Genomic DNA, 24157 nt, shown 5'->3' on the forward strand with positions numbered 1-24157 from the left:
TTTGGCATCCTGACCTTAACAGAAAAGTAGGAAGTTAACAGATTGGATAAAGTTCAGGGGAAAGCAGAAACTTGGGACTTGGACTTGAAGATTCCAAAGCAAGCCAAACCACAGTTGAGTTTAGAAACTGTTCTGTGTGTATATCATAAGGTGGACCACCCACTGAAGCTAACTTTAAGAAAAAAAACAGCAATTTATAAGTGACAGACTACAATGTGGTTTCCTTTATCTTGCTAAGCTATAAATATCTCTGTGATATTAACTCAAAATATTTAATAAAACGATCACTTCACAGATAATTTAGATGACTTTAAACACTTTTCTGTGTGATGTGTTCTATTGCCTGAAGTAGGAGTAATACCCAAAGAATGTCTTTGTAAACAATAAACAGACACTAAATATATCCCCTGTGATATAAGTGCATTACACTTTTCTAAGCATTAAAATGGACAATTTAAAGAAGTGTTTGGAGAAGCTGGGAGAAAAAGGACAGGCAAATGATCTGCAGTTCAACACAAAACCTTGTCATGTTTTATCTCACATGTTCAAGACACCCTCCAAACGCTGAAAACGTGGACAGCTGTTAAAACAGTAACATAATTAAGTTGCCCCATGTTACAATTTAAAAAGCCCCTTATAAAAATGAGTCCTTGCATTCACACATATTGGAGAACCCCAGGCTGATTCATACAATATACAAAAAACGCAAATAAATGTAGTTAGGGTAGCTTGGCAATCCACATCTTTCCAAGGTCAGACTACCAGCCACCTCAGTACTGTGGAAATGTTGCATCGATTTTGGCAGCCCAGGCCATGAGGCCCCCCACAACATCCTGAACAGCTAAAGAGTCTAATTCTTGAACTGCTGTCAAGGACTGCAGGATCTTCACGGCTTTCTGGGAATCATTGCCCAGTTTGCAAATCACATAAATTGGGAGAGCCGTCGCTTCCTGCGTACCCTGCTTCCCTTCCTGGATTGCTTCTCCTAAAAGTTTCAGGCTCTCCGCATCCTTACGTTCCAAATGTTTCAAAGGGATGTGTAGGGCATGAGGCAAACGACATATGTCCACTTCCACTTGAGGCCTGACATCCAGCAACAGGTGAGGTGACCCAGAATCCAGAAGTTGTTTATAGTCGGTGACAGAAACTCGCTCCTCTGGGCTCAGTAACTGCAGGGAGCGGCACTTATCAGTGGCTGAGGAGCCACAAAAGGCTTCGTAGTCTTGCAGCTCAGTTACACTGGGTCGCTCCCCGCAAGCAGCACAGTCCGGCCTGCGGCTCCGCAGCTGAATACAGCGGAAATGTCCTCTGAGAGCATCAAAGAGCAACAGGCTCCCACTGTAAGAGGGGCCCAAACCCGCAGCGATCTTCAACACTTCTAGCGCCTGCAAGCAACCCAACACCCCAGTTACCACACCGAGTACCCCGCCATCCGCACAGTTGGTTACAGTCTCCGCTGGAGGTGGTTGGGGGAATACGCAGCGATAGCAAGGCCCGCCATCATAGTGGTAGACTGTGATTTGGCCCTCGAAGCGCAGGGCGCTGGCCGACACGAGAGGCCGGCCGGCTAGCACACAGGCGTCGTTAACCAGGTAGCGAGTGGGCACGTTGTCAGAGCAGTCGGCCACCACGTCAAAGCGGCGGACTAGGTCTAGCGCGGTGGCAGGCGTAAGCGCCTGAGCGTAGGGCACGCACTCCACCGCGGAATTGAGGCGGCGCAGCGAGGCGGCGGCCGAAAAAACTTTGGCCTGGCCAGCCAAAGCCTCCCCATGAAGTACTTGGCGGGCCAAGTTGCTCATTTCCACTACGTCGTAGTCCACAAGGCCCAGGCGGCCTACACCGGCCGCTGCCAGGTATTGCGCAAGTGGGCATCCGAGGCCACCGCAGCCCACGACCAGGACGGACGCGGTCGCCAGGCGCAGCTGACCGTGCACGCCTAGCTCAGGCAGCACCAGCTGCCGGCTATACCGCAGAATTTCATCTCGGGACAGGGCGGCCTTCGGTGGCAGGGGCGACACCGGAGCCAGCCGCTCTGGCCCCGGCTCCGCTAATAGAGCAGCCGCCAGCCTCTGCTTCAGGGACCTCAGCTCCGCCTCACGCTGCGCAACTTCAGCCTGCAAAGCGAGCACCTCCTCCTTGGCAGCCATGGCGGCCCATTCCGGAAGTTGTCTGGCAAGGCATTTCCGTTTCCGACTTACAGTCGCCTAGCTACTGGAATAAACTAAAAAACTTTACTTTGGAAAAGGTGGTAAAGACCTGTATGTCCTGGAGCAACAATCAGATTCAACTTTAGACTCACAAGTCCTGAATATTTCCAATTAAACCATAGAGAGGGTCCTAGGAGAACTAGAGTGCAACCAGACAATCTTTTTCCGAATTTGGTACAGTCCAATCCGTCCCCTTCCCGCGCCGCGTCTACGTCATTCCGTTTCCGGCGTCTCGCGCAGTTCCGCCATGGCTTCGACGGGAGCGAGTGGTACTTCTCCTAGGACTCGGCGGGCGCCAGGGGGGCGCGTCTCGCGGCCGGATAAGTATTCGGTGCTTTTGCCCACCTACAACGAGCGCGAGAACCTACCGCTCATCGTGTGGCTGCTGGTGAAAAGCTTCTCCGAGAGGTAGCGCGCCCGGAGCCCTCCCCAAGGACCGAGATGAGCTGGCTTCCCCGGCCTGCGTGTCGGCCGGCGGCCTTGCCGGATCTCTCCGGCTTATGCGGGAATCCTTGGGGCGAAGGCCACCCTGCGAGAAAAGCAGAGGTGGATACATCTGGGGTTCCTCCCGTGTCTCGGGTTCTCAGTCCTGCCCTTAGGTTTTGTGAAACACCCCTTTATTATACGCTCCCTTCCCGCCACCCCCGCCTTTTTCTTAGAGGGGTTCGCCACCCTTTTACGTGGGCGAGGCCGAAAAGCTGACCTCACCCCTACTCTGGGTGGTTCAGGATCTGAGCCGGGAGTCTTAAGTACGCTCACTCCCGCCCCCGTGCTGAGTGCTTATGTAAGCATGAGGTTTAGTCTCTTGATTAGGGAGCTTTTCGGGGGAGGTGGACATCTTTTCTAGAGAGAACAGAAGGGCAACCTCGCTGATCACTGGTGGATGTTTGATGTGGTTATTAGAGATCGGGGGGTTTTGGAGTCTGAATTTGAAAGTGTTACACAACTTTTTAAAAACTTAAAATCCTGGTTTCTGTACAAGGTAATTTGTTTTACGGTTACACCAATGCAGTCGTGTTGTATAAGCTTTGAAGATCTTCCCGTATTAGCACGTACAAACTCAGTAATTTATTTTATTTTGAAAATTAGGTAATATCCCATATGACTGCGTTATAATTTATCTTAACTGGGTCACATCGGTGAACACCTTACTAACGAAGTTTTTTGTTGTTTTTCTGTTTTGATTTTGCTTTACAAATGAGAATGGGGATTCACACCACATTTTCCAGCATTTAGAAAATTGCTTGACGCATAGTGAGTGTTCTTTTGTTAGATGGACGTTGCAACAAGCACGCATACTTTTACTAGTACACTGGAGATATATAAAGTCTTCGCAGTGGAATTCCTGGGTGGATGAAGATGTGTTTAAAGGGGGACAGGTCTTGCCAAATTGCTCTCAGAAAAAAATTGCCGGTTTAGGAATTGCAGCATTCTTCAGAAAGTGCCTGTTTCCCCACCAACAGCCAGGCTGACCTTTATTTAAACTTACATGGTTGGAAATGCTAGCTGGTGAAAAGCATTGGTTTTTTCATTGTGTTTCTTTGAATGAAGTAACTATTTTAACATAGGTGGTTCCTCAAATTGTTTTTCATATTTTTTGCTCTTTTTAAACATTTAGTTACCTTTTTATTTTGATTTCTACAAACCCTTTCCAAATGAGGGAAACTGTCACAAAGCTAATCTTGTTCCTGTTTGTCCTCTGATCATACCGTATTTTTTGCCCTATTTAAATTTTTTATGTAGTGCAGTTTGTCTTTTAATGGTTTCTGGGTGGATATTCTTTAATCAAAAATGAAGTTTAACGAAGGAAACATTTTGGATAAAGTCAGATATCTAAAGCCAGCTCAGCTTCATTCCTTTTAAGCTACCTCACCCTCAGGTGACCTGGGCTTTGAAGTGGCAGAGGGCACTAATTCTGCTTATGAATGACCTCTTTTGTTTCTGAAGTATACCTTTCAGCACAACAACAAGAATCAACATCTTACTGTTTGGCTTTGTAAAACACATACCCAAATTTTAGGCACCCAAGAAACAGATCTTATCTACTCTTAAGAGAATAGATAGGCTGAGTTTTGCTTTCTTCCAGTTTTGCTGGAGCTGACCTTTTAAAAGCTTTTAACAGTGGAATGTGTTTCTTAAAGCAAGATCAAGAGGAAACACTGTTGTGTTGTGGGGGTTTGCAGTGACTCCTTTTCTTACCCCTTAAGTTTCTTGGTAAAGTTAAAAGAATGTCTTTAAAGGGGGCTGGGAGAGACATGATACGTTATCACAGTACATCTTAGTATTATCTTGGCTTGTTTTTAGAATAGAAACTATGGCATGAGAAATAAAAATACGTTAATTTTGAAACACATTTGAGATCTTTTGTACTTCTGTCCTGCTTTTTATTTAATAGTGTGGTATAATAGGTACAACTATTTCAAATAGTGGTGTAAAAGATTATGTCAGCTTTCTAATGTGGGGTGTTTTTAAGGGTGAAATTAAAGCATTCCTGGTTATATTTATATTGGATTAAGTTAAAAAGAATAATCTCAACTACTGAGTCAATTTGAGATATCTTTAAATGTTCTTTTGAAATATTTCATCTAAGATTCGATATTAAGATCCACAGTTCCATTTCCAAAGTAGGTAAACAAAATTTTCATGATGCTCTGCAATACATACATAATAGTACATATAGTATATATATGTATTTTTTTAACCAAAGAGTATGTTTTCTGTGAGAATTTTTCAACATCTCTGGACTTTATAATAGCATTTGCTAGCAACTTGCTGAGTTTGGAGGTGAAGTATAAAATATTGGACATTTCATTTGGTAATGAGATTTTCCTTAGTGATGAATATAGCAGTAATTTTCCACTTAACACTAGTGAGGAATTAGTAATTTAAAAATTTTTTTTTAATTTAAGAATATTGTCTTCAAACAATACAAATTTGAATTTTTTTTATTTTAGTGGGCTCAACTATGAAATTATAATCATAGATGATGGAAGCCCAGATGGAACAAAGGATGTTGCTGAGCAGCTGGAGAAGATCTATGGATCAGAAAAAATTGTAAGTCACATAAACACTTTCCTATTGTATCAATTGTGTTTATGTAGGGGAAAGATGAGAAATGAACAGTGCTTAAGTTAAATCTGTTTGTCTGGAAACTGAAAAGGTAAGGCACAACTTAGACATTCGGGATTTAGATGTATTTTCATTGTGCTTGAGATTTTACATATCTTTGATACATTGGGTCAGTCGTGATTTTACAGCAAAATAGCCTTTGGATGAGCTGTTTTTATGACTGACTGCAGATAAAATTTCTTGGAGGGCAAAATTAAAGCATGATATTCACTTGACAAGGAATATTATAGAACTAGGTTGCGGTTAGTCTTGATCTTTCTTGATTTTGCATTTCTGTAGGTGTTCTACTTTGAGTAGAGAATACTACCTGCAACTACAAGCTTGTAGCTAGGAAAGGTGACTTGTTTTCATTTACATCATGAATGACTTTTCAAATGGCATTTTCTTTTAGCTGTAGAACAGTTTTCTGGGAATAGATTGACTTTCTGAGTTTTCAGTTTTAGATTTTCCCATTGTCCTTGAAACCTGTTCTTGTTCTGCAGGAGTTACTTTGGCAGATGTAGGGTTGATTTCATAATGGCTTCATAATTTTTATTTTTGATCACTGGCTTGAATTTATAAAGGTTTGAGCATACTTGTAAGCTTGACGTAAAAGAATTCTTAGGTCAAAAGCATACAATAAAGTTCAGATTTAATAAGAAAACAAACTCTAAGCATTTGGTGTTTGGGGATTTGGTATAGACCAGGGTTTCTCAGTCTCAACTCTATTGACATTTGGGACCATGATAATTCTTGCTGCAGGGGGCAGTCCTGTATGTTACAGGATGTTTAGCATCATCCCTGGACTCTACCCACTGGATGCCTGTAGCAGTCCCCCTCCCAAGTGTGGCAACCAAATATGTCTCTGGATATCATCAAATGCCCCCTTGTGGGCAAAATTGCCCCTCCTCTCAATCAAAAGCATTGGTATAGACATAAAAAACTGTCTTGGAGAACCTAGATTGATAATTGCATTTCATGAAATGGTAATTAAGCACCATAAAAAATTGTCACTGGGTCTAAACATTCTTAATTCAATAATGAAATAATTTCTATTTAGTTGGAGGAGATCTTGGTTGGTGAGGAAAGTTTAAGAGAAATGTGTTAGTCTTATTTATATACATGTTAAATCTATCCTGTACTAGAGATTCTTTGTATCTTACAGATGATAAACACTAGAGATCTCACACACCTACAGTCCTCTCTGAATACCTCCTGGTGTACAGGAGTACAGAACGAGATTAAAAGGTGACAGATTTTAAGCCTTCTACTGTGATTTCCAATGATGCTAGGTTCATGGTTTTGGCCAAAAATTGCTTAGTTTTTCTTTTAGATGTTCTAAGCCAAGGCCACTGATTCACATTTATCTTGTATGAAGTACTCTGAGTTAGGCAGTGCCTTTTTTTTTTAATGCACTGCCATTTAATCTGGGGCTCTTGTGACAGTATTTTGAGTACTTTTGTCATAGAACCCTAGCCTTGAAGTGTAACTGATTGATCGATCTGAGGGAATACCTGCTTGAATTGACCTTTTCAAATTCTAGAATAAAATAGTCCTCAATTCCATTTCTTTCTCAACAACCTGATCAAATAATGAGGAAAAAAATAGAATTTACTATCGTAATTGCCCTGTAGTACCAGGGAAATTCCCTGTATCCATTATTTTATAGCTGTTAAATCACTTAAACTAGAAAATTACTTCTTTTTATTTTTATTTATTTTTTTTAACAATACCAGGCCATGCCAGGGACAGCACTTACTTGCTTTTAAGTGACATACGTATGATTAGTTGGGAAAAAAAATAAATGGAGGAAAATTATTACTGAAACCATGTTAGAGTACCTCATGTAGGAAAAGGCAATTTCATTGATGTGAGGAAGCAGATAGGGAGGGGTGGGTAGAATTAAGGGTCTGAAAGTAAAGCACACTAAATGAAACAACTGAACTTTTTATTGGGGATATAACCAACTATATTCTGGTTGTCAAATGAAAATGTTGCTACTGAAACTGAAGTGCCTTTGATGAGCACCCTGCGTGATCTGTAGTCCACCCAGGCCCTCCCTTCTCTTGGGTAGACTCCTGTTAACATTAGGTGTATGTTACCTCAGACCTTTTGTTCATTTGTGTGTATGTGTCTACATCTGTAGAATGAAATTTTTAACATAAATGCAATCTTCCTGTATCACTCTGTTAAGTTTTTAATTATATCTTAGATCTTTTGTTGCCAAATTACCTCATTCTTTTAACTGTTCCATAGTACACTGTCATATGTAAATGATTTATATTTTATGTGAACTGTTGACATTCTGAAAATTACTTTTTAAATTGTACTTTTAAAAAAAGCTTTCCAGCTGAAACATAGGGTTATATAAAATCTATGGTAAACTTTAAAGGATTTGCTTTTTCAGGACAAATAACAGATGAAGCCTTTTTGTCAGTATTCATCCCAAAATCAAGTAAAACCTGACATGCTTCATTTTGTTCAGTGAATTGTAATTATGGATGATTGAATGTCTAGTTCTCTATGTAAGAGCTCATCAGGCAGGAATGTATTTTATCTGTGTCTGTTCCCCACCAAGACCTATAGAAGCTTGCATGTGCTGAAATAATTAACCGATCCTGGTTGAATTGAACTGAAAATACTTTGTTCAGGATCGGCAATCTGAATGCTGTTTCTCCTCTGGCAAATGCAGAAGGCGAAAAGATAACACTCAATCCCAGTCTGCTTGAGCCCTGTGCCTCAGAAAATCAGTAAAGTCAAACTCTTGGCATTCTAATTTTGCAAAAATTTCCAGAGAAAAGGAAGAAGCTAAATGACTAATGAAGCACAAAACATGGAAAGACTTAAGTAATTGACAAACTGTAAGAAAAGAGAATTTGATCATGTTAGGAATATAAACCTGAAGTCATGTCATTGCGCTGGTAGATGAGGTGATGTCGTCTGAGCCTAAAGGCAAGATAACTTGATGGAGTGAATCAACATTTAAAATCCCAAAAGGAATTGAGAAAACAGATATGGCTCTCAAATATTCCAGAAAGGTGTAGAATTAGATAAATCCTCAGTTTTTGTGGGAAGGAATCAATAGATATTGTTTGAAGTGATAAATCAAGTAACAGATATAGAAACATAAATGTTTTACATGCTGTTTTCTGGTAGATAGCATCAGAAAAAAGTTTATAGCTTGGCTTCTGGGGTTGGGTTGAAAAACAGTGCTTTTCCTTAAAAGCTGTAAAACTATTTGATTTGTTACAAGATGCTTTGTTTTGGCAAATAGTGTTAAGCATACTCTGCTTTACAGTCTAATAAATGCAGCTATATAGCTATTAAAGTGGGTGGGCACTTAGTAAAAACTTTTGAGAGTCAGATTTCTGACCATTTGTGTTTAAATGTCATTTCTTACTCTTACAGCTTCTAAGACCAAGAGAGAAAAAGTTGGGACTAGGTAAGTAGGACATCTTGCCCCTCATACCTGCTCCTGGCATTGGTAAGATTAATGAGTGTGTGTTTTCCCAGTTTGGAACAGAACCAAAATACAGTGACCTTCTGTGATAGTTTTTAATGATCTTAATGATATTTAAATGTTTGACTTGAGTTGCCTGTTACCAGTCAAGGCCCACTGGGAAAACAGAAACCACTGTAAATCTGTCAATATAAGAAATTTAATACAGAGAGTCTGGTTACACAGGTGAAGGAATTGCTGAGAAGCCAAATGGAACAATGAGGGTACTCAGAGATTAGTGACAGTGGAGGTCACTACCACCCCTAGCTTAGAGCAACAATAGGAGGAGACTGTGTTAGAGCCCAGGAACCCAGGCTACCCAAGTTTTTAAGTTAGACTTTATTTTTAAAGAAGAGACCTTTTCCAGATTTTAAACATAGAGGGTTATAAAAATATCTCAGATGATCTCAGTCATTCTGAGATGAGTATCTGAATATCTTTATTTCTGTTACTGGTCACAGTTGCTTATGTTGCGAAGTGGTGTGATTTTACTGAAAAATTGAGGGAACGTGAAGGAAGAAGAATTCTTAAAAATTTACTGTCTCCTGACTTGAAGACCATCAGTTTCTCTGGTATCATCAAATGCTCTGTATGTCTAAATCTAGAAAGTTCTTTAGAATTGAAATAATCTGGAAACTGCCAGGGAAATCCAAAAAGCTATAGAGTCAATTCTTAACCAAGTTAGAAGAGTTCAGCCTTGCTAATAATGAGACTGGGGGGGTTTGGGGCTACAGAATGCAGGAATTCCCAAATCCTGATGCTGACCAGTTACCCTCACCTGCTATGCTCCTGAGAAACTTATTCTAGGCATGAAGGTACCTAAGTAATTTGCTAGCTGTGCCTTTGGGTCCAAGTACCAGAGAGAGTTGTGGTATATATACCAGGCTTACTGTGGAGAAGACACTAGGTAGCTTCTGTGGAAATGGGCCAAGAGTGGTGGAAAGAGCAGAAGGAGTGAGAACGAGATTTAAGTAGAGATCTAAGCATCAGAAGAGGATGCCTGGAACTAAGGTGAAGTTGGAGATGAAAGGATGGAATCAAGAGATGTTTTTGATCAAGAATAAATAGGATTTAATTATAGTCTAGTATTACTTTTAGAGCAGTAATATGCTTTTTTTACATTCTTGACAATTTCCTGTTCAAATGTATATATAAGCATTTCTGGTGCTTTAATGAATATAAATACTTTTATTTTTAGGAACTGCATATATTCATGGAATGAAACATGCCACCGGAAGCTACATAATTATTATGGATGCTGATCTCTCACACCATGTAAGTGGCATATTTCTTTATCAGTTATTTATGGTAGTCTTAACCTATTTTACTGACTTCCATTTTATTCTTTCTGAATTTCAGCCAAAATTTATTCCTGAATTCATTAGGTAGGTATTTTTAATATTTGAAAGAATTGTGATTCAAATCATTTCTATTGATTTTGGACTTTTCATTTTTCATTCTTCATTAATTAGAAATGTACATGCTGTTTTAAGTCTGTTATCAAAAATAAAACCAACATATACAGGTTTGAGACTCATAATTACAGATATGTGACTAAATGATGTATTTTAGGAACCTTGAAGGACTAATGAACAGTTAAGTCCTTTGTTATCTAGATCCTTTCTGACTTCAGAAAAAGATGGGAGGCAGCTTCCCCGTTAAATGAAATTAAACTCTGAATCTTAAAATACTGCGAACAATTAGAGTTTATTCCAGGATCGCCAGAACGGTTGATCATCAGGAAGCTGCCTGCAAAATCCGTGTATCACAGTAACAAAGCAGCATGATTAAGGTAATAGCTGCTAAAAGGTATTGGATAAAATACCGTTTTTTAATAAAAACCTTGAAGTAGAAATAGAGACCACTTAAACATCATAGAGATAACCCAGTCCTAACACAGATGTCTTACTAAATGGTGAAGTGTTGAATCGTTGCCAATAAACTAATCAAGATAGGCATCCCAGCTATCATTAAACATGGAGACTTTGACCAATACTGTAAGACAAGAATTTAGGATAAATATTGGTAAGGATACAAAATTATATTTATTTGCAGGTTATGTAATTCTTAGAAAATCCAAGAGACCATGAAGCATCTCAGAATAAGAATTGGGAAGCTGTTCTGAATGTAAGCTGAATGCACAAAAACAAATCAAATTGTGTCACTCCTTCGCTTAGAACACATGAGGAAAAAAATCTGCACCTCTTTCCTATCCCTCAAACCAGTGTGACTTGGCCCCTCTGCCCCTTTCTAGACTCATTTTGTGCCCCTCCTCTTTGCTATTTCTGCCTTAGCCATAATTCTTCCATTTCTGTGTTCACACAGTACCCTATGTCCCTCTGCCTGAAATGCTCTTCCCCAGTTACTTAATGACCAGCTACTTTTCATCCTTTGTTCTCTGCATAAAGTCACCTCAGAGATACCGTCTCTGCTTATATTGCCAATGCACCAAAGCCCCTTTGATCTGATAAGGCAGTGGAACTATGGAGTAGAAAATGATTGAAAGATACAGGCCCTATGTAGAAGAAATCCAGATGGCTTATTCCTAAGAGTATACTTACCCTAGGATACAAAGTAAAAGAACTGTGCTATTTTATTGCCCTTTTGTTTGTCAAAATTAAAAATTTACAGAATAATACATCTAGCACCAATAAGATGGTAGAAAATGGACACATTCATTTGTTGGAGGAAATGTGAGTTGTTACAACCTTTCTAGATATAGTAATTTCTGGTGATACCTATTAGAATTAAAAATACTCGTGAGCTTTGTTTTAGCAATTTCATTATGTTCCACTTGGGGTAGTCTAAGCACCTGGGTATATACATTTATGAGAATGTTGCAGCACTGTTAGTTGTGATTGTGTTCTTGGGGGTGGGTGGACCCACCATGTAAATAACAATAGTATATGGGTTCAGTAGTCTATGGAATATTTTTGCAGCTATTAAAAATAATGCAGAAATCCTCTGCTGACCTGTAGGGATGTCCATGATCCTGTGATGTGTAACTGACAAAAAAAAGCAAGTTGCAAACTGAACTTTTTTGGATTGCAGTTTTATAAAATACTAACTAAAACCCTAAGAATGTCTCTTCTGAGTTTTCTTTGTGAAAATAGGGAATGGTCTAGAGGGTTACCATTGTTTAATTCAGGGGACCCAGAACAGAATGGAGGGGAGATTGGGAAAATGTGTTACTATACTTTTTATTATTACATTTTAGGATAGTTTCATATGGCTCAGTCAGCAAATAGTACTACTTTATAGATTTAAAATGAATAAAGGAAGAAATCTGGTTTGAAAGTCTATTTTAAAAGATACCTCAGTATAGTTCATCTATTTTCTTGGCATTATCTTTCTACACAAGTGTTAAAAAATTTATGTGGCTCGGAAAATCCCTATTGAAAGATCAGTAACTTTTTTTAATTGACAGCTAATTGGTTTTTTCTACAGGAAGCAAAAGGAGGGTAATTTTGACATTGTCTCTGGAACTCGCTACAGAGGAAATGGAGGTGTATATGGCTGGGATTTGAAAAGAAAAATGATCAGGTATAAACGTGCTATGATTTCTCTTTTTAGTGTAACTACTGGAAATATGTGGATGACCGGTATTTGGATTAAATTGCCATGCTGCTTTGGAATTTGTGGGATTGAATTATGATTTTAGTAAATATTCCCACATAGCTTCACCTACAGTTTTTTCTATTTTTAGAGTGTTTATTAGGAAAAATCAGCATAAACCTTTGAATCTTTGGTCAAAATGGTCTAGTTCAGCAAAATTTGTTCTACTGGACCTTCAGCTTTGATTTAAGCAAACTGTTATATTTTTCTGACTAAATGGCTTTTTTCATACTTTTTTTAGTCATTTTAAGTAAAGACACATCATGACTGTAGCTTCTACTAATCAGCATAAAGAAGTGAAGCTTTGAGGTTGGACATTAGTTTAAATCTGGTTGTGCCATTTAATTACCTGTGTCACTTGTATATTTTAACTTTTCTAAGTTTTACTTTCTTCATCATAAAATGGTAACAAAACACAGTCTCATTTTTCTGTTACTATGTAACAAACCATCCCAAAGCTTAGTGGCTTAAAACAACAATATTATTTCTCAAAATTCTATGGATTGGCTAGTGGTTCCTCTGCTGGCTTCACCCGGGCTCATTCACACAACTTCCTTCAACTGGGAAGTCCAGGATGGCCTCGTTCATATATTCACCATTTGATGCTGGTTGTTAACTAGGACATCTTAGTTCTCCTGCATGTGGCTTCCTTCTGGAAAGCTAGATCAACTGCTTTACTTGGTGTCCTAAGGGCAGCATCCAAGTGCCAGGGCTGCAGCTGCAAGGCCGCTGAGTCTTAAGGCCTGTAGCTAATATAGTGTTAATATTGGGTCAAAGCAACCATCATCCACCACATCAACAAAAAGAAAGACAAAAACCACATGATCATCTCCATAGATGCTGAAAAAGGATTCAATAAAATTCAACATCCATTCATGATACAAACTCTCAATAAAATGGGTATAGAGGACAAGTACCTCAACATAATAAAGGCCATATATGATAAACCCACAGCCAACATCATACTGAACAACAAGAAGCTAAAAGCTTTTCCTCTGCAATCAGGGACAAGACAGGGATGCCCACTATCCCCACTGTTATTCAACATAGTACTGGAGGTCCTAGCCACGGCAATTAGACAAAACAAAGAAATACAAGGAATCCAAATTGGTAAAGAAGAAGTTAAACTGTCACTATTTGCAGATGACATGATATTGTACATAAAAAACCCTAAAGACTCCACTCTGAAACTACTAGAGCTAACAGCGGAATTCAGCAAAGTTGCAGGATACAAAATTAACACACAGAAATCTGTGGCTTTCCTATACACTAACAATAAACTAATAGAAAAAGAAATCAGGAAGATAATTCCATTCACAATAGTATCAAAAAGAATAAAATACCTAGGAATAAACCTAACCAAGGAAGTGAAAGACCTATACCCTGAAAACTATAAGACACTCTTAAGAGAAATTAAAGAGGACACTAACAAATGGAAACTCATCCCATGCTCCTGGTTAGGAAGAATTAATACCGTCAAACTGGCCATCCTGCCCAAAGCAATATACAGATTCGATGCAATCCCTATCAAACTACCAACAGCATTCTTCAATGAACTGGAACAAATAGTTCAAAAATTCATATGGAAACATCAAAGACCCCAAATAGCTAAAGCAATCCAGAGAAGGAAGAATAAAGTGGGGGGGTTCTCACTCCCCAACTTCAAGCTGTACTACAAAGCCACAGTAATCAAGACAATTTGGTACTGGCACAAGAACAGAGCCACAGACCAATGGAACAGAATAGAGACTCCAAACATTAACCCAGACATATATGGTCAACTAATATTCGATAAAGGGGCCATGGACATACAATGGGGAAATGACAGTCTCTTCAACAGATGGTGCTGGCAAAACTGGACAGCTACATGTAAGAGAATGAAACTGGATCACTGTCTAACCCCATACACAAAAGTAAATTTGAAATGGATCAAAGATTTGAGTGTAAGTCATGAAACCATAAAACTCTTAGAAAAAACATAGGCAAAAATCTCTTAGACATAAACATGAGTGACCTCTTCTTGAACATATCTCCCCGGCAAGGGAAACAAACGCAAAAATGAACAAATGGGACTATATCAAACTGAAAAGCTTCTGTACAGCAAAGGACACCATCAATACAACAAAAAGGTATCCTACAGTATGGGAGAATGTATTCATAAATGACAGATCCAATAAAGGGTTGACATCCAAAATACATAAAGAGCTCACACACCTCAAACAAAAAGCAAATAATACAATTAAAAAATGGGCAGAGGAGCTGAATAGACAGTTCTCTAAAGAAGAAATTCAGATAGCCAACAGACACATGAAAAGATGCTCCACATCGCTTGTCATCAGAGAAATGCAAATTAAAACCACAATGAGATATCATCTCACACCAGTAAGGATGGCTGCCATCCAAAAGACAGACAACAACAAATGTTGGCGAGGTTGTGGAGAGAGGGGAACCCTCCTACACTGCTAGTGGGAATGTAAATTAGTTCAACCATTGTGGAAAGCACTATGGAGGTTCCTCAAAATGCTCAAAATAGAAATATCATTTGACCTAAGTTGGAATTCCACTTCTAGGAATTTACCCTAAGAATGCAGCACTCCAGTTTGAAAAAGACAGATGCACCCCTATGTTTATTGCTGCACTATTTACAATAGCCAAGATATGGAAGCAACCTAAATGTCCATCAGTAGGTGAATGGATAAAGAAGATGTGGTACATATACACAATGGAATATTACTCAGCCATAAGAAAAAAACAAATCCTACCATTCGCAACAACATGGATGGAGCTAGAGGGTATTATGCTCAGTGGAATAAGCCAGGCAGAGAAAGACAAGTACCAAATGATTTCACTCATCTGTGGAGTATAAGAACAAAAGAAAACTGAAGGAACAAAACAGCAGCAGAAGCACAGAACCCAAGAATGGACTAATAGTTACCAAAGGGAAAGGGAATGGGGAGGACGGGTGGGAAGGGAGGGATAAGGGCCGGAAAAAAAGAAAGGGGGCATTACGATTAGCATGTATAGTGTAGGGGGTGCATGGGGAGGGCTGTGCAACACAGAGAAGACAAGTAGTGATTTTACAGCATCTTACTATGTTGATGGACAGTGACTGTGAACGGGGATGTGGGGGGGACTTGGTGAAGGAGGAGCCTAGTAAACATAATGTCCTTCATGTAATTGTAGATTGATGATACCAAAATAAAATTAAAGAAAAAAAAAAAAAAAATATATATATATATATAGGGTCAAAACAAGCCCATAACCAGGGGGTGGAAAAATGGAATCCACCTCTTGATAGGAAGATCTGCAAAAAAGTTTTTGCCATATTTAACCTATGTCACCTTTTTGTGGTTCTAAATATGTTTCCCCATCTATATGGCTTACTGCTTTTTATATAACAACATAATTTTATATAAATTCTTGCTGATTCTAGTATTTTTCATCACCCACTCTATCTCTATTGAAGATTCTGTTAATCTGAGCCTTGCCTCTTAACTGGAGCCTTGGGCAAGTCATTTAAGACATGTAAAAGCGTCAGTCTTCAGCAAAGTTGAAGGGACTGCATAAGACTTTAGTTGCTGAACATTGGAATCGTGTAGAGAGAAAATGATACACCTGCCCTATTTATCCTCCCTTTCTCATGCATGCACATATATCGCAGACTCTGAATGGCTCTCCCCATAAGTGGAGCAAAAGCCTAAGTATTTTTTACAGGTTCCCCACATGATTCTATTGTGCAGCCAAGGTTGAGAGCAACAAATAATTTCTCAGGCCTGAGTTTGGTTGTTACAGCTATTACTAAAAATGAGGCAGTCCCAATTGAAGATAGTTGGATCATTTAGCTATATGAATTGTATTTATCATTAGTTGTTAATGTCTGCACTGATGTAAATTCCTGAGAAAGAGTATGTAGTTACTTGCTCATGGTCTCATTGGTATGGTCCAAAACCAGAATTGGAACCCAAATCTGATTGTTGCAGCATTTTAAACAAACACCCCAATTTAAAAATACATTACCTTCAATAGATGTACACATACATACACACACTCACATTCCTTTGATTAAACCCATTTCGGTGAGTAAGTAAACTGACCTACAGCTATGAGAAGCATCTCTGAAATTAGTGCGGCACTTTTGGCACTCTGCTCTTAGATGTGTTTCTCTTTCTAAAAACTAAATAGGAAAATGTTTTGTTAGCCATTATCCCAGCTGTACCCTAATCATGTTATTAGTATAAAAATCTTTCCTAGAGAGGGCCTCAGTGGTTACCTTGGCTTTGGAGGGAAACTTCTCTCCAGGCTGTCCCAGAAAACTTCCTGAATTTTATCACCCTAAAATAGCTGCAGTACAAAAGTCAGTTTTTCCAAGAGCACTTCACTTCTTTTTGAAATGTTAATATAACTATTAGTCAGTAATAGCTTGTAATTGATTGCTACTTAGTTGTGTTTGAAGCACACACCCTAAAGTCATTTTTTTGGACTGAGTGTGTCTGTAAAGGGTTGGTATTTGGAGGTAGGGCCTTTGAGAGGTGATTAGTTTTAGAGGATGCATCCTGGGTGTGGGGCACTCAGTGTGAGATTCGTGCCCTTTCAAGAAGATACCAGAGACCTTGGCCTTTGGCCCCTCCCTCAGTCATGTGAACACCCGTCAAGAAAGCAGCCCTCTGTAAGCCAGAAAGGGTTTCACAATGAACCAAGTCAGCAAGCACCTTGATCTTGGACTTCCAGCCTCCAGAATTGTGAGAAATAAGTATCTGTTGTTTAAACCACCTAGTCTATGGTATTTTGTTACAGCAGCCCAAGCCAACTAAAACAGTCAAGGAATGAACCTTTGGTCAGTTTCCAAAAATTGCCAAAAACCAAAAGCTTTTCCCACTGCACACCTTAAAAAAAAACATGCCGTTTTAATGCAAACTCTGCTATTCCCTAGTTGAAACAGGGATCCCTTTGTGCCTATTAGAATCTGACAAGGCAACAATGCCTAACCACTCATGCCGTTTGACAGATGATGTTCATAATTCCAATGACTCTTGACAAATATTCAAGTTAAAACTGTTACCATTAGTACCTAAAGTTTGGAATAATAATTGCTTTATAGGCCTCTTCTAAATGTCACAAAGAATAAAAATCTCTATTATCTGAAACATGAGATCTGTTTTTGCTGACTAAAAATTCCTTTGTTCTACAGAGTTAATATTAAATAGTGTTGCATTTCTGAAATTGGTGCGCATTTTTGGCACTGCTCTTGGATGTGTTTCTCTTTCTAAAACCTATTTTATAAAGAAAAATTGTTTTGTTTGACAGCCGCGGGGCCAATTTTATAACTCAGATTTTGCTGCGACCAGGCGTATCTGATTTAACAGGAAGTTTCAGGTAGAGTGAAAACTTGTTAATTTTGTATTTTCTGTTTACAACTTATTGCTTAAATTCTTGCTTTAAAATGGCTTATCTTAGAGAAATGCTATTCATTTTTATCTCATTTTTGTAACGACACACAAAAGAAGACTGAAGTTCCTTAGAAGCTGCTAATTAAGCCTAATCATCTTCTTAAGTAAAATACTGTACTTTTTTTTTTTTAGAGCAGCTAAGGCAGGGCTTAGGTTGTGTGCTTGTTAACGTTTATATTATTGCTTGGCCCCTGGAGGGACCCCAGGGGACCCAAGGTGACCATCCTGATTCAGAATGTTGCTTTCACTGGTAATGTGCTCCAAAGAACAGCACCTCTTCTAGCAATTTTCTGTAGTTTATATGAATATCTGTAGCACTGTCCATAGAAAAGTTTAAAATCTTTAATATTTATACAGAGCTTTTGCAGTTAACTTGTTCTCTTGTTTTTTATTTAAAAAATCTTGATTAATTGGAGCAAAGCCTCCTGTTATGTCCCTGGGGTTTTTAAATGTTTGGTTCGGGGTATGTGTGTGTTCAGTTTTAGATTTGCTACATAGTATATGAACTATTGTATGACCCTGCTGAGTAACTAAAAACTGCCAGTTTTTTATCTGCAAAACTATGAATTTCCTATTCATTTACTTCAAACCTCTTACATTAGTTCACAATTTATATTACTTGATAATTGCTTTTTTCCATTAAACAATGGAACCAACACACATACATCTGGCTGTTGAATGTAACTAGTACCTCTAGTGCAACTGTGACTGTTGAATAGCAGTTCAGAGGTAGTAAGAGAGTCAAAAGTGAAGAGAGGGGCTATCGCAAATTAGAGGTCAAATAGTGAAAATGAAGCCCATAAATATATCTCTTCAGTTCTAATTTCTAGGCAGAAAAACATTGTGGCATAGGATTAAGATCTCTGGTTGCCCTGTAGCAGCGCTGCAAAGAACAGTAGCGCTTGAAAAAATCTCGGTACAGAGGGAAAGGCTGATGCGGACTTCACAGGTGTGACGATTTTGAATGAAGAGACAGGGTAGCTCTGTGAGTTACGGATATCGAGGCCTTGCCTTTTGGCCTAGTTTGCCCAGTTACTTTATCAAAAGGCCCCTTTACCATTTGAAAATTCTGCACCCTAGTCATTTGTATGGTCAGGGTATGAGACTGTGGGGTGAGTGAGCAAGGTGGTTCATTTTAAGTTCAACAAATAATTTATTGAGTGCCTACTGTGAGTCACACATTGAACAAGAGCCAGAGTCCCTTTCCTCAATGGAGTTTACACATTCTAGTGATATGCACCTTATAACTACAATAAAGGTATGCGGCATCATTTGGAAATTATGCTGTGGAGGAAAACATAGGGAGGGTGATGGGGTTCAGGTGGCTCCTTGCCACTAGAACCATGTGGGGATTGGGTGGGGGGTGAGGATGAACGCTGGCCTGGGAGCTCTGGACATAGTGTAGTGAAAGTAGTGATTGAGTGTATTCTGTGCACATGACAAGCAGCTATACACAGACAAAAGTGAGCCTGCTGATTTCACTGTTTTTTAAATCCTTAAAGCTCATTGTCTTGAGAGTAGTGATTTATTAAAATACATGCATTAAAATTCAACTCATTAGATGATGTTCATTGATGGTCATCAGATCCCTCAATTTAGGAGGCATTCACCTTGTACAAAACAAAAGGAATCTCAAAAAGACTGCAGTTTGATGTAAAGCCTTTGGATAGCAAAAACCACTTAGAGCCTAGTTATCATTTATTAGCTCCTGCAGTGTGAAGTAAGTAATATTATATCAATAGCATAGTTCTAAAGATACTGTGGGGTAGAGGGGGCATGGCAATGAAGATAAATAAATGTCTTGAAATATGAATTACAGAGAATAAAGGGATTCTTAGAAAGGGACAGAATTCATAGCCTAATCACAGTTTTAAAGATAATGCTGAGACATCCCATCACCATAATAGTCCTTCCCCTAGTTAACATCATTTGAAGTATATCCTTACTTAGTTTCTCTTGCTAAAAGGTGCCTGAACTAGAGGTCACTCAGTAAATTTTTGTTATTGAATAAATATTAGCATCAGATTCTCCTCACTTCACATTCATTCCAAACTTACTCTTGAATCCATACAGGACCTGGTAGGTAGGTCACAGAGTGCATGCACTAATTCTTACTCTTAGGTTCCTTTAAAGACTGCCTTCTGTCCTCTTGTATCCACTTGCAAGTTTGAAAAGCCAAAAGATAGGGTAGCCTTAGAAGGAAGCCTGAGGAAAAATGTGGATTCCAGGTAAAACCCTCAGGCATGATCCATGGCCCTAATTGTGAAGAGAACTAAGTTAAACCAAACCACCAAATCGCCTCTTCAGCTTTCTTCAAATAAGTGGGTGGGGATAGAAATTGTTTTCCTTCTTATTCAGTAAGACTCAAGGTTTTTGTTTATCTTAGTGACTGAAAACATGGAGCTCTTGAAGAAAGTTACTGGGTTCACCTATAGGACTTCCCAGCTCTTACATCTTTGTAATTGGCCTGTGGCCCATCTAAAGTGGGGCCACGCATGCCATCATAAGTGTCTAACTGACCTCATTTGGTAATAGCTGTATCCTGCCAGGATTGCCTCAGTCCTCTGATGCCTAGTTCCTATCTTAATTTAACCAAGGTCATCCTAAAGGGAATTAATTTATCCCAGGGAATTTATTTAGTAGATCTTGGGAAACAAACCTTTACGAGGAAATGCCAGTTAATTACGCAGTTCTTTTTGTCATCTAGTGTATATTGTTGCTTCCTCATCACCAGTCAACTCTTGTTCTAATATTTGGAAGTCTTCCCTCTTTCAATTTTTAGAAATGAATTTTAAAATTTAAAAACTGAAAAAAGTGGGTTCTGCTTTAAATGCTTTACCATATTTTTATAATTTCTAGTAGTATGGTAGGAAAATAACTCTAAAAGATAAGAATTCATTTTCAAATTATTCACTAAATAGGACCTTTTCAGTACAGAACAAACATAATCAACTGTGAGACTTTTCTCCTTACAAATGGCCAGTGAAAGTTTTTGGTTTTATAAATACCAGTGAACTTTTCAGAAGGTCAGGATACATGTAGGCAGGTGTATTTATCCAGCATTCATAGATATTTTAATTTCTTACAGGTTATACAGAAAAGAAGTTCTACAGAAATTAATAGAAAAATGTGTTTCTAAAGGCTATGTCTTCCAGATGGAGATGATTGTTCGGGCAAGACAATTGAATTACACTATTGGTGAGGTATGCAACTGATAGTAAATAGTACATTGTATTAGTTATAAAGAATAAATTTAGACTTTATAATAAAAAGTTTAACTACTGAATAAATGTGGAAGGCTTCCAGTGTAGAATGTCCCTCCCAAGATTTAACATAGTAACAGAAGGCAGCAGTCCCTTTAAAAAAACTAAAAGTTACTGGTACCTTCTCCACCCTTGCCCTTTCTTCTCACCACTCAGCATTATGGGATGAGTCTGTTTGCTGCTTTTCTTCCTGCTATAGCCAACAGCCACCCTCCTTTAATACAAATAATGAATCCTATTTGCCTGTTTCCTTATGAGCAAATGCAAAGGACAGGAATTATTTCGGGGGAGGGAGTGGTCTATAATTACAGCTAGCTAAGTGAGCTCTTAAGGTTAGACTCTCCTCATTTAACACTTGATGCTCCCTTCAGAGCAAGAAAACACCTAACTAGAATGCTACTTCCTGGGAGAGTTGCAAGATTTTTGGCCTCAGACAGAAACATAGTGACAGCTAAGTTTGATAAACTACTGGAAAAAATCAAGTGAAACACTGTTTTACTTTTGGGGTATAATTTTTCCTTGAAATGCAGTCAAACTGGAATAAACCAACTTATAATAGTCAGGATCAGTGCATTTCAAACAGTTACTTGGTTCATAGGACCTATTTTTAAGTAGTAAAAGGCATGTTTAATTTTAAAGATTTGGGAGGTACACACAGTTGCTCTAGGAGTTCTCTAATTCTGAACTTGCTGTTGTCATAATTGTGTGCCTGCTACTTACTTTCTAAAATATTTTTGAAGACTGACTTAACATTTTTTTTAACTAGGTTCCAATATCATTTGTGGATCGAGTTTATGGTGAATCCAAGTTGGGAGGAAATGAAATAGTCTCCTTCTTGAAAGGATTATTGACTCTTTTTGCTACTACATAAAAGAAAATGATTTATTTATACTTATGTTCATTTCAATTGAAATATAAAAGAAGCCTGATTGCTGATTTTTTTAAAATGTGCTCTTAGAGCATAAATCATAAGGTAAGGTAAATTGCATGCAAATCTTTTATTCTGAGGAAATTCCATTTTATATGTCAAACTAAGATAGAAAAATGAACAGTATTCTCAATTCTTGCTTACATTTTGCTGTATTGACTATAAATAAATGTAAAAGTTTTTTGCATAAAATATTACTACTCAAGAGTATGTGAATACAGAATTTCTCACATGGGGAGGATTTTGAAATACTCTATAAAAACTGGATTCATAGCACTTTGTACCTAATAGGTATCAGAAGTAAGAGGAATGTTAATTACATTCATAAAATAATTCAGTGATTTCTGTATGAACTGAAGAAGAAATACACAACACACCTCTGCCCTTTCTTTAAAGATGTATCTCAAATTTCTTGAACCAGATAATACATTTAGAGCACAATTTTAGAGTGGTTCTTTGCAGCTGTTGAATTGATGAAACATTTCATCTGTCAAAACAAGTCTATTTAAAAAATATATATTGTGAATTGGAAATAGCTTGACAGCAATTGATAGCATTAGCTGTTTTTTTTATTTTCTGAGCAGTAACTTCTCTATCAGTAAGAAAAAATACTGATGGATTTAAGGCATAAACTTAGCTGCTATAGTAATTTTTAAGTATCTTTCTCCTCAAAATAGTTGTTTTCATATTATTTCAGGACCTTCAACAAAGCATATGTCTTTACTAATATAACAAAAATTCCTTCCCTGTAGCTCTTCTTTCCATTCAGAAAAGTGTTCCAACTAAAATGCAGGTTAAGTTCTTCAATACAGCCAGCACAAGCATTCTGTTTACCTGCATTCTCTAAAGTAGGTATTTCAAAAAAGATCAATTTCTAATTGTAGCATAGCTTTTGGATTATGCAGTACCTTTTAAAAATTTGGGTAGATACACTTTGAGCAAATAAGCTTAAGATCAGGTTGACTGAAAATGCGAGTAAATGGAAGAGGCATCATCTCTAAGTAAATTCACAACTATATTTAGTGAACAGTATTCCTGTTGATACTGTTTCCCTGGCTTAATTTGGCTACTAAAGAAATTTAGATCTGATTTTTCCATTTGCAGTTCTGATAGATCTTACCAGAAATGAATACCAGAGTATAAAACCTTTATCATTTTGAACATTACCTGTTCCCATAGTTGAATCCATGGAAATACTCCAGTAAAGGCCTCTACTATTCTATTTCCTTTTTACACAGAGCTGTGCATCTGGCCCAACTGGAACCTACCCTCTTTGGGGAAGTGACTTAACCATCACTAATAAACAAACTAAATTCATTCCTGTTTGATGTAAAATTAGTTTTAAGCTAACAATATAATACTCGTGTTGAGAATGTTTTCTTTTTCATCTAAACCCAAAGTTAGCTCATTGTCAAGTATGTGGAGTATTAAGTAACTACCTCAGAGAACCCACCATAAAGTATTGCCTTTTCTGCCCTCACTAGAGTAATAAGTACCTTTTACCATTTTAATCTTTTTAGTTCTTATTCCCACAATCATTACAACATTACCACTGTTGGAATTTACGTAAAGTATTTGAGCATTGACCATTTTTGCCATTTGGAAGTTATTTAGAAAAGAATCTGGACAATTTAGATGCATTTTTGTAGTAAATCTGGTGACTTAAATATTGTAAAGTCTTCTTAAGCATTTACATGTGAAGCCAGTATCCCTTTTTACTTTGTAAATGAGGCCTAGGATGAAATCCAGATGTTCTCCCATTGCATTTGTGTTACCACTATATGAAAATGTATCTAAGGAAAACTAAACTGAAGATGAAACTGTTGCTTATCTCATACAGGCTTTTTTACCTGTCTTCTGCAACATAGATTCTTCAGCTTTCTCTAAATCAAATGCTTCCTACCCACCCCACCCCCGCCTTTTTATCCTTTCACAACATTTTCCAACTGTTGTTTTCCCATGAAATAGTCATTTGGCTTTTAAAGATACATTTTTTTCAAAATTTCAGAAATTAATGGAATACTGTGTTGGATGGAACAGTTTGTTAAACGTGCTAACTTAAATCTTTGAGCTCTGTGTAACCACAATTT

General features: G+C 38.1%; 2 protein-coding genes across 4 annotated transcripts; one reads left to right on the forward strand and one right to left on the reverse strand.

Annotated features, from left to right (window-relative positions):
- Positions 1 to 503: 503 nt before the first annotated feature.
- Positions 504 to 2453, reverse strand: MOCS3 (molybdenum cofactor synthesis 3). Its single transcript, XM_017677422.3, has one exon. It carries the CDS (start codon positions 2145 to 2147, stop codon positions 771 to 773), a length of 1377 nt encoding a protein of 458 aa, XP_017532911.1. The 5' UTR covers positions 2148 to 2453; the 3' UTR covers positions 504 to 770.
- Position 2454: 1 nt separating this feature from the next.
- Positions 2455 to 22259, forward strand: DPM1 (dolichyl-phosphate mannosyltransferase subunit 1, catalytic). 3 transcript variants are annotated; one of them, XR_012131265.1, is made up of 9 exons: positions 2455 to 2615; positions 5162 to 5261; positions 8724 to 8757; positions 10013 to 10089; positions 10174 to 10199; positions 10431 to 10606; positions 10870 to 10941; positions 12262 to 12357; positions 17734 to 17802. XR_012131265.1 is itself a non-coding variant. In XM_037006298.2 (9 exons), exons 1-9 carry the CDS (start codon positions 2455 to 2457, stop codon positions 22008 to 22010), a joined length of 783 nt encoding a protein of 260 aa, XP_036862193.1. In that variant the 3' UTR covers positions 22011 to 22259. The 3 variants fall into 3 exon arrangements, 2 of the variants coding, with proteins under 2 accessions (XP_036862193.1, XP_073092544.1); XM_037006298.2 differs by lacking the exons at positions 10431 to 10606; positions 10870 to 10941 and adding exons at positions 20965 to 21079; positions 21906 to 22259; XM_073236443.1 differs by lacking the exons at positions 10870 to 10941; positions 12262 to 12357; positions 17734 to 17802 and having other exon boundaries at positions 10431 to 10863.
- Positions 22260 to 24157: the final 1898 nt, after the last annotated feature.

This window comes from Manis javanica, chromosome 5 (genome assembly GCF_040802235.1).
Source record: "Manis javanica isolate MJ-LG chromosome 5, MJ_LKY, whole genome shotgun sequence".
In the NCBI taxonomy this organism is placed as follows: domain Eukaryota; kingdom Metazoa; phylum Chordata; class Mammalia; order Pholidota; family Manidae; genus Manis; species Manis javanica.

Excerpts from the sequence above, each read along its gene's own strand:
- MOCS3 (XM_017677422.3), bottom strand. The coding sequence starts at position 2,147 with ATGGCTGCCAAGGAGGAGGTGCTCGCTTTGCAGGCTGAAGTTGCGCAG.
- DPM1 (XM_037006298.2), top strand. The coding sequence starts at position 2,455 with ATGGCTTCGACGGGAGCGAGTGGTACTTCTCCTAGGACTCGGCGGGCG. Across the intron at positions 10,200-12,261 it reads TTTATTCCTGAATTCATTAG|GAAGCAAAAGGAGGGTAATT; the intron begins GTAGGTATTTTT and ends TTTTTTCTACAG. Across the intron at positions 17,803-20,964 it reads GATTTAACAGGAAGTTTCAG|GTTATACAGAAAAGAAGTTC; the intron begins GTAGAGTGAAAA and ends AATTTCTTACAG.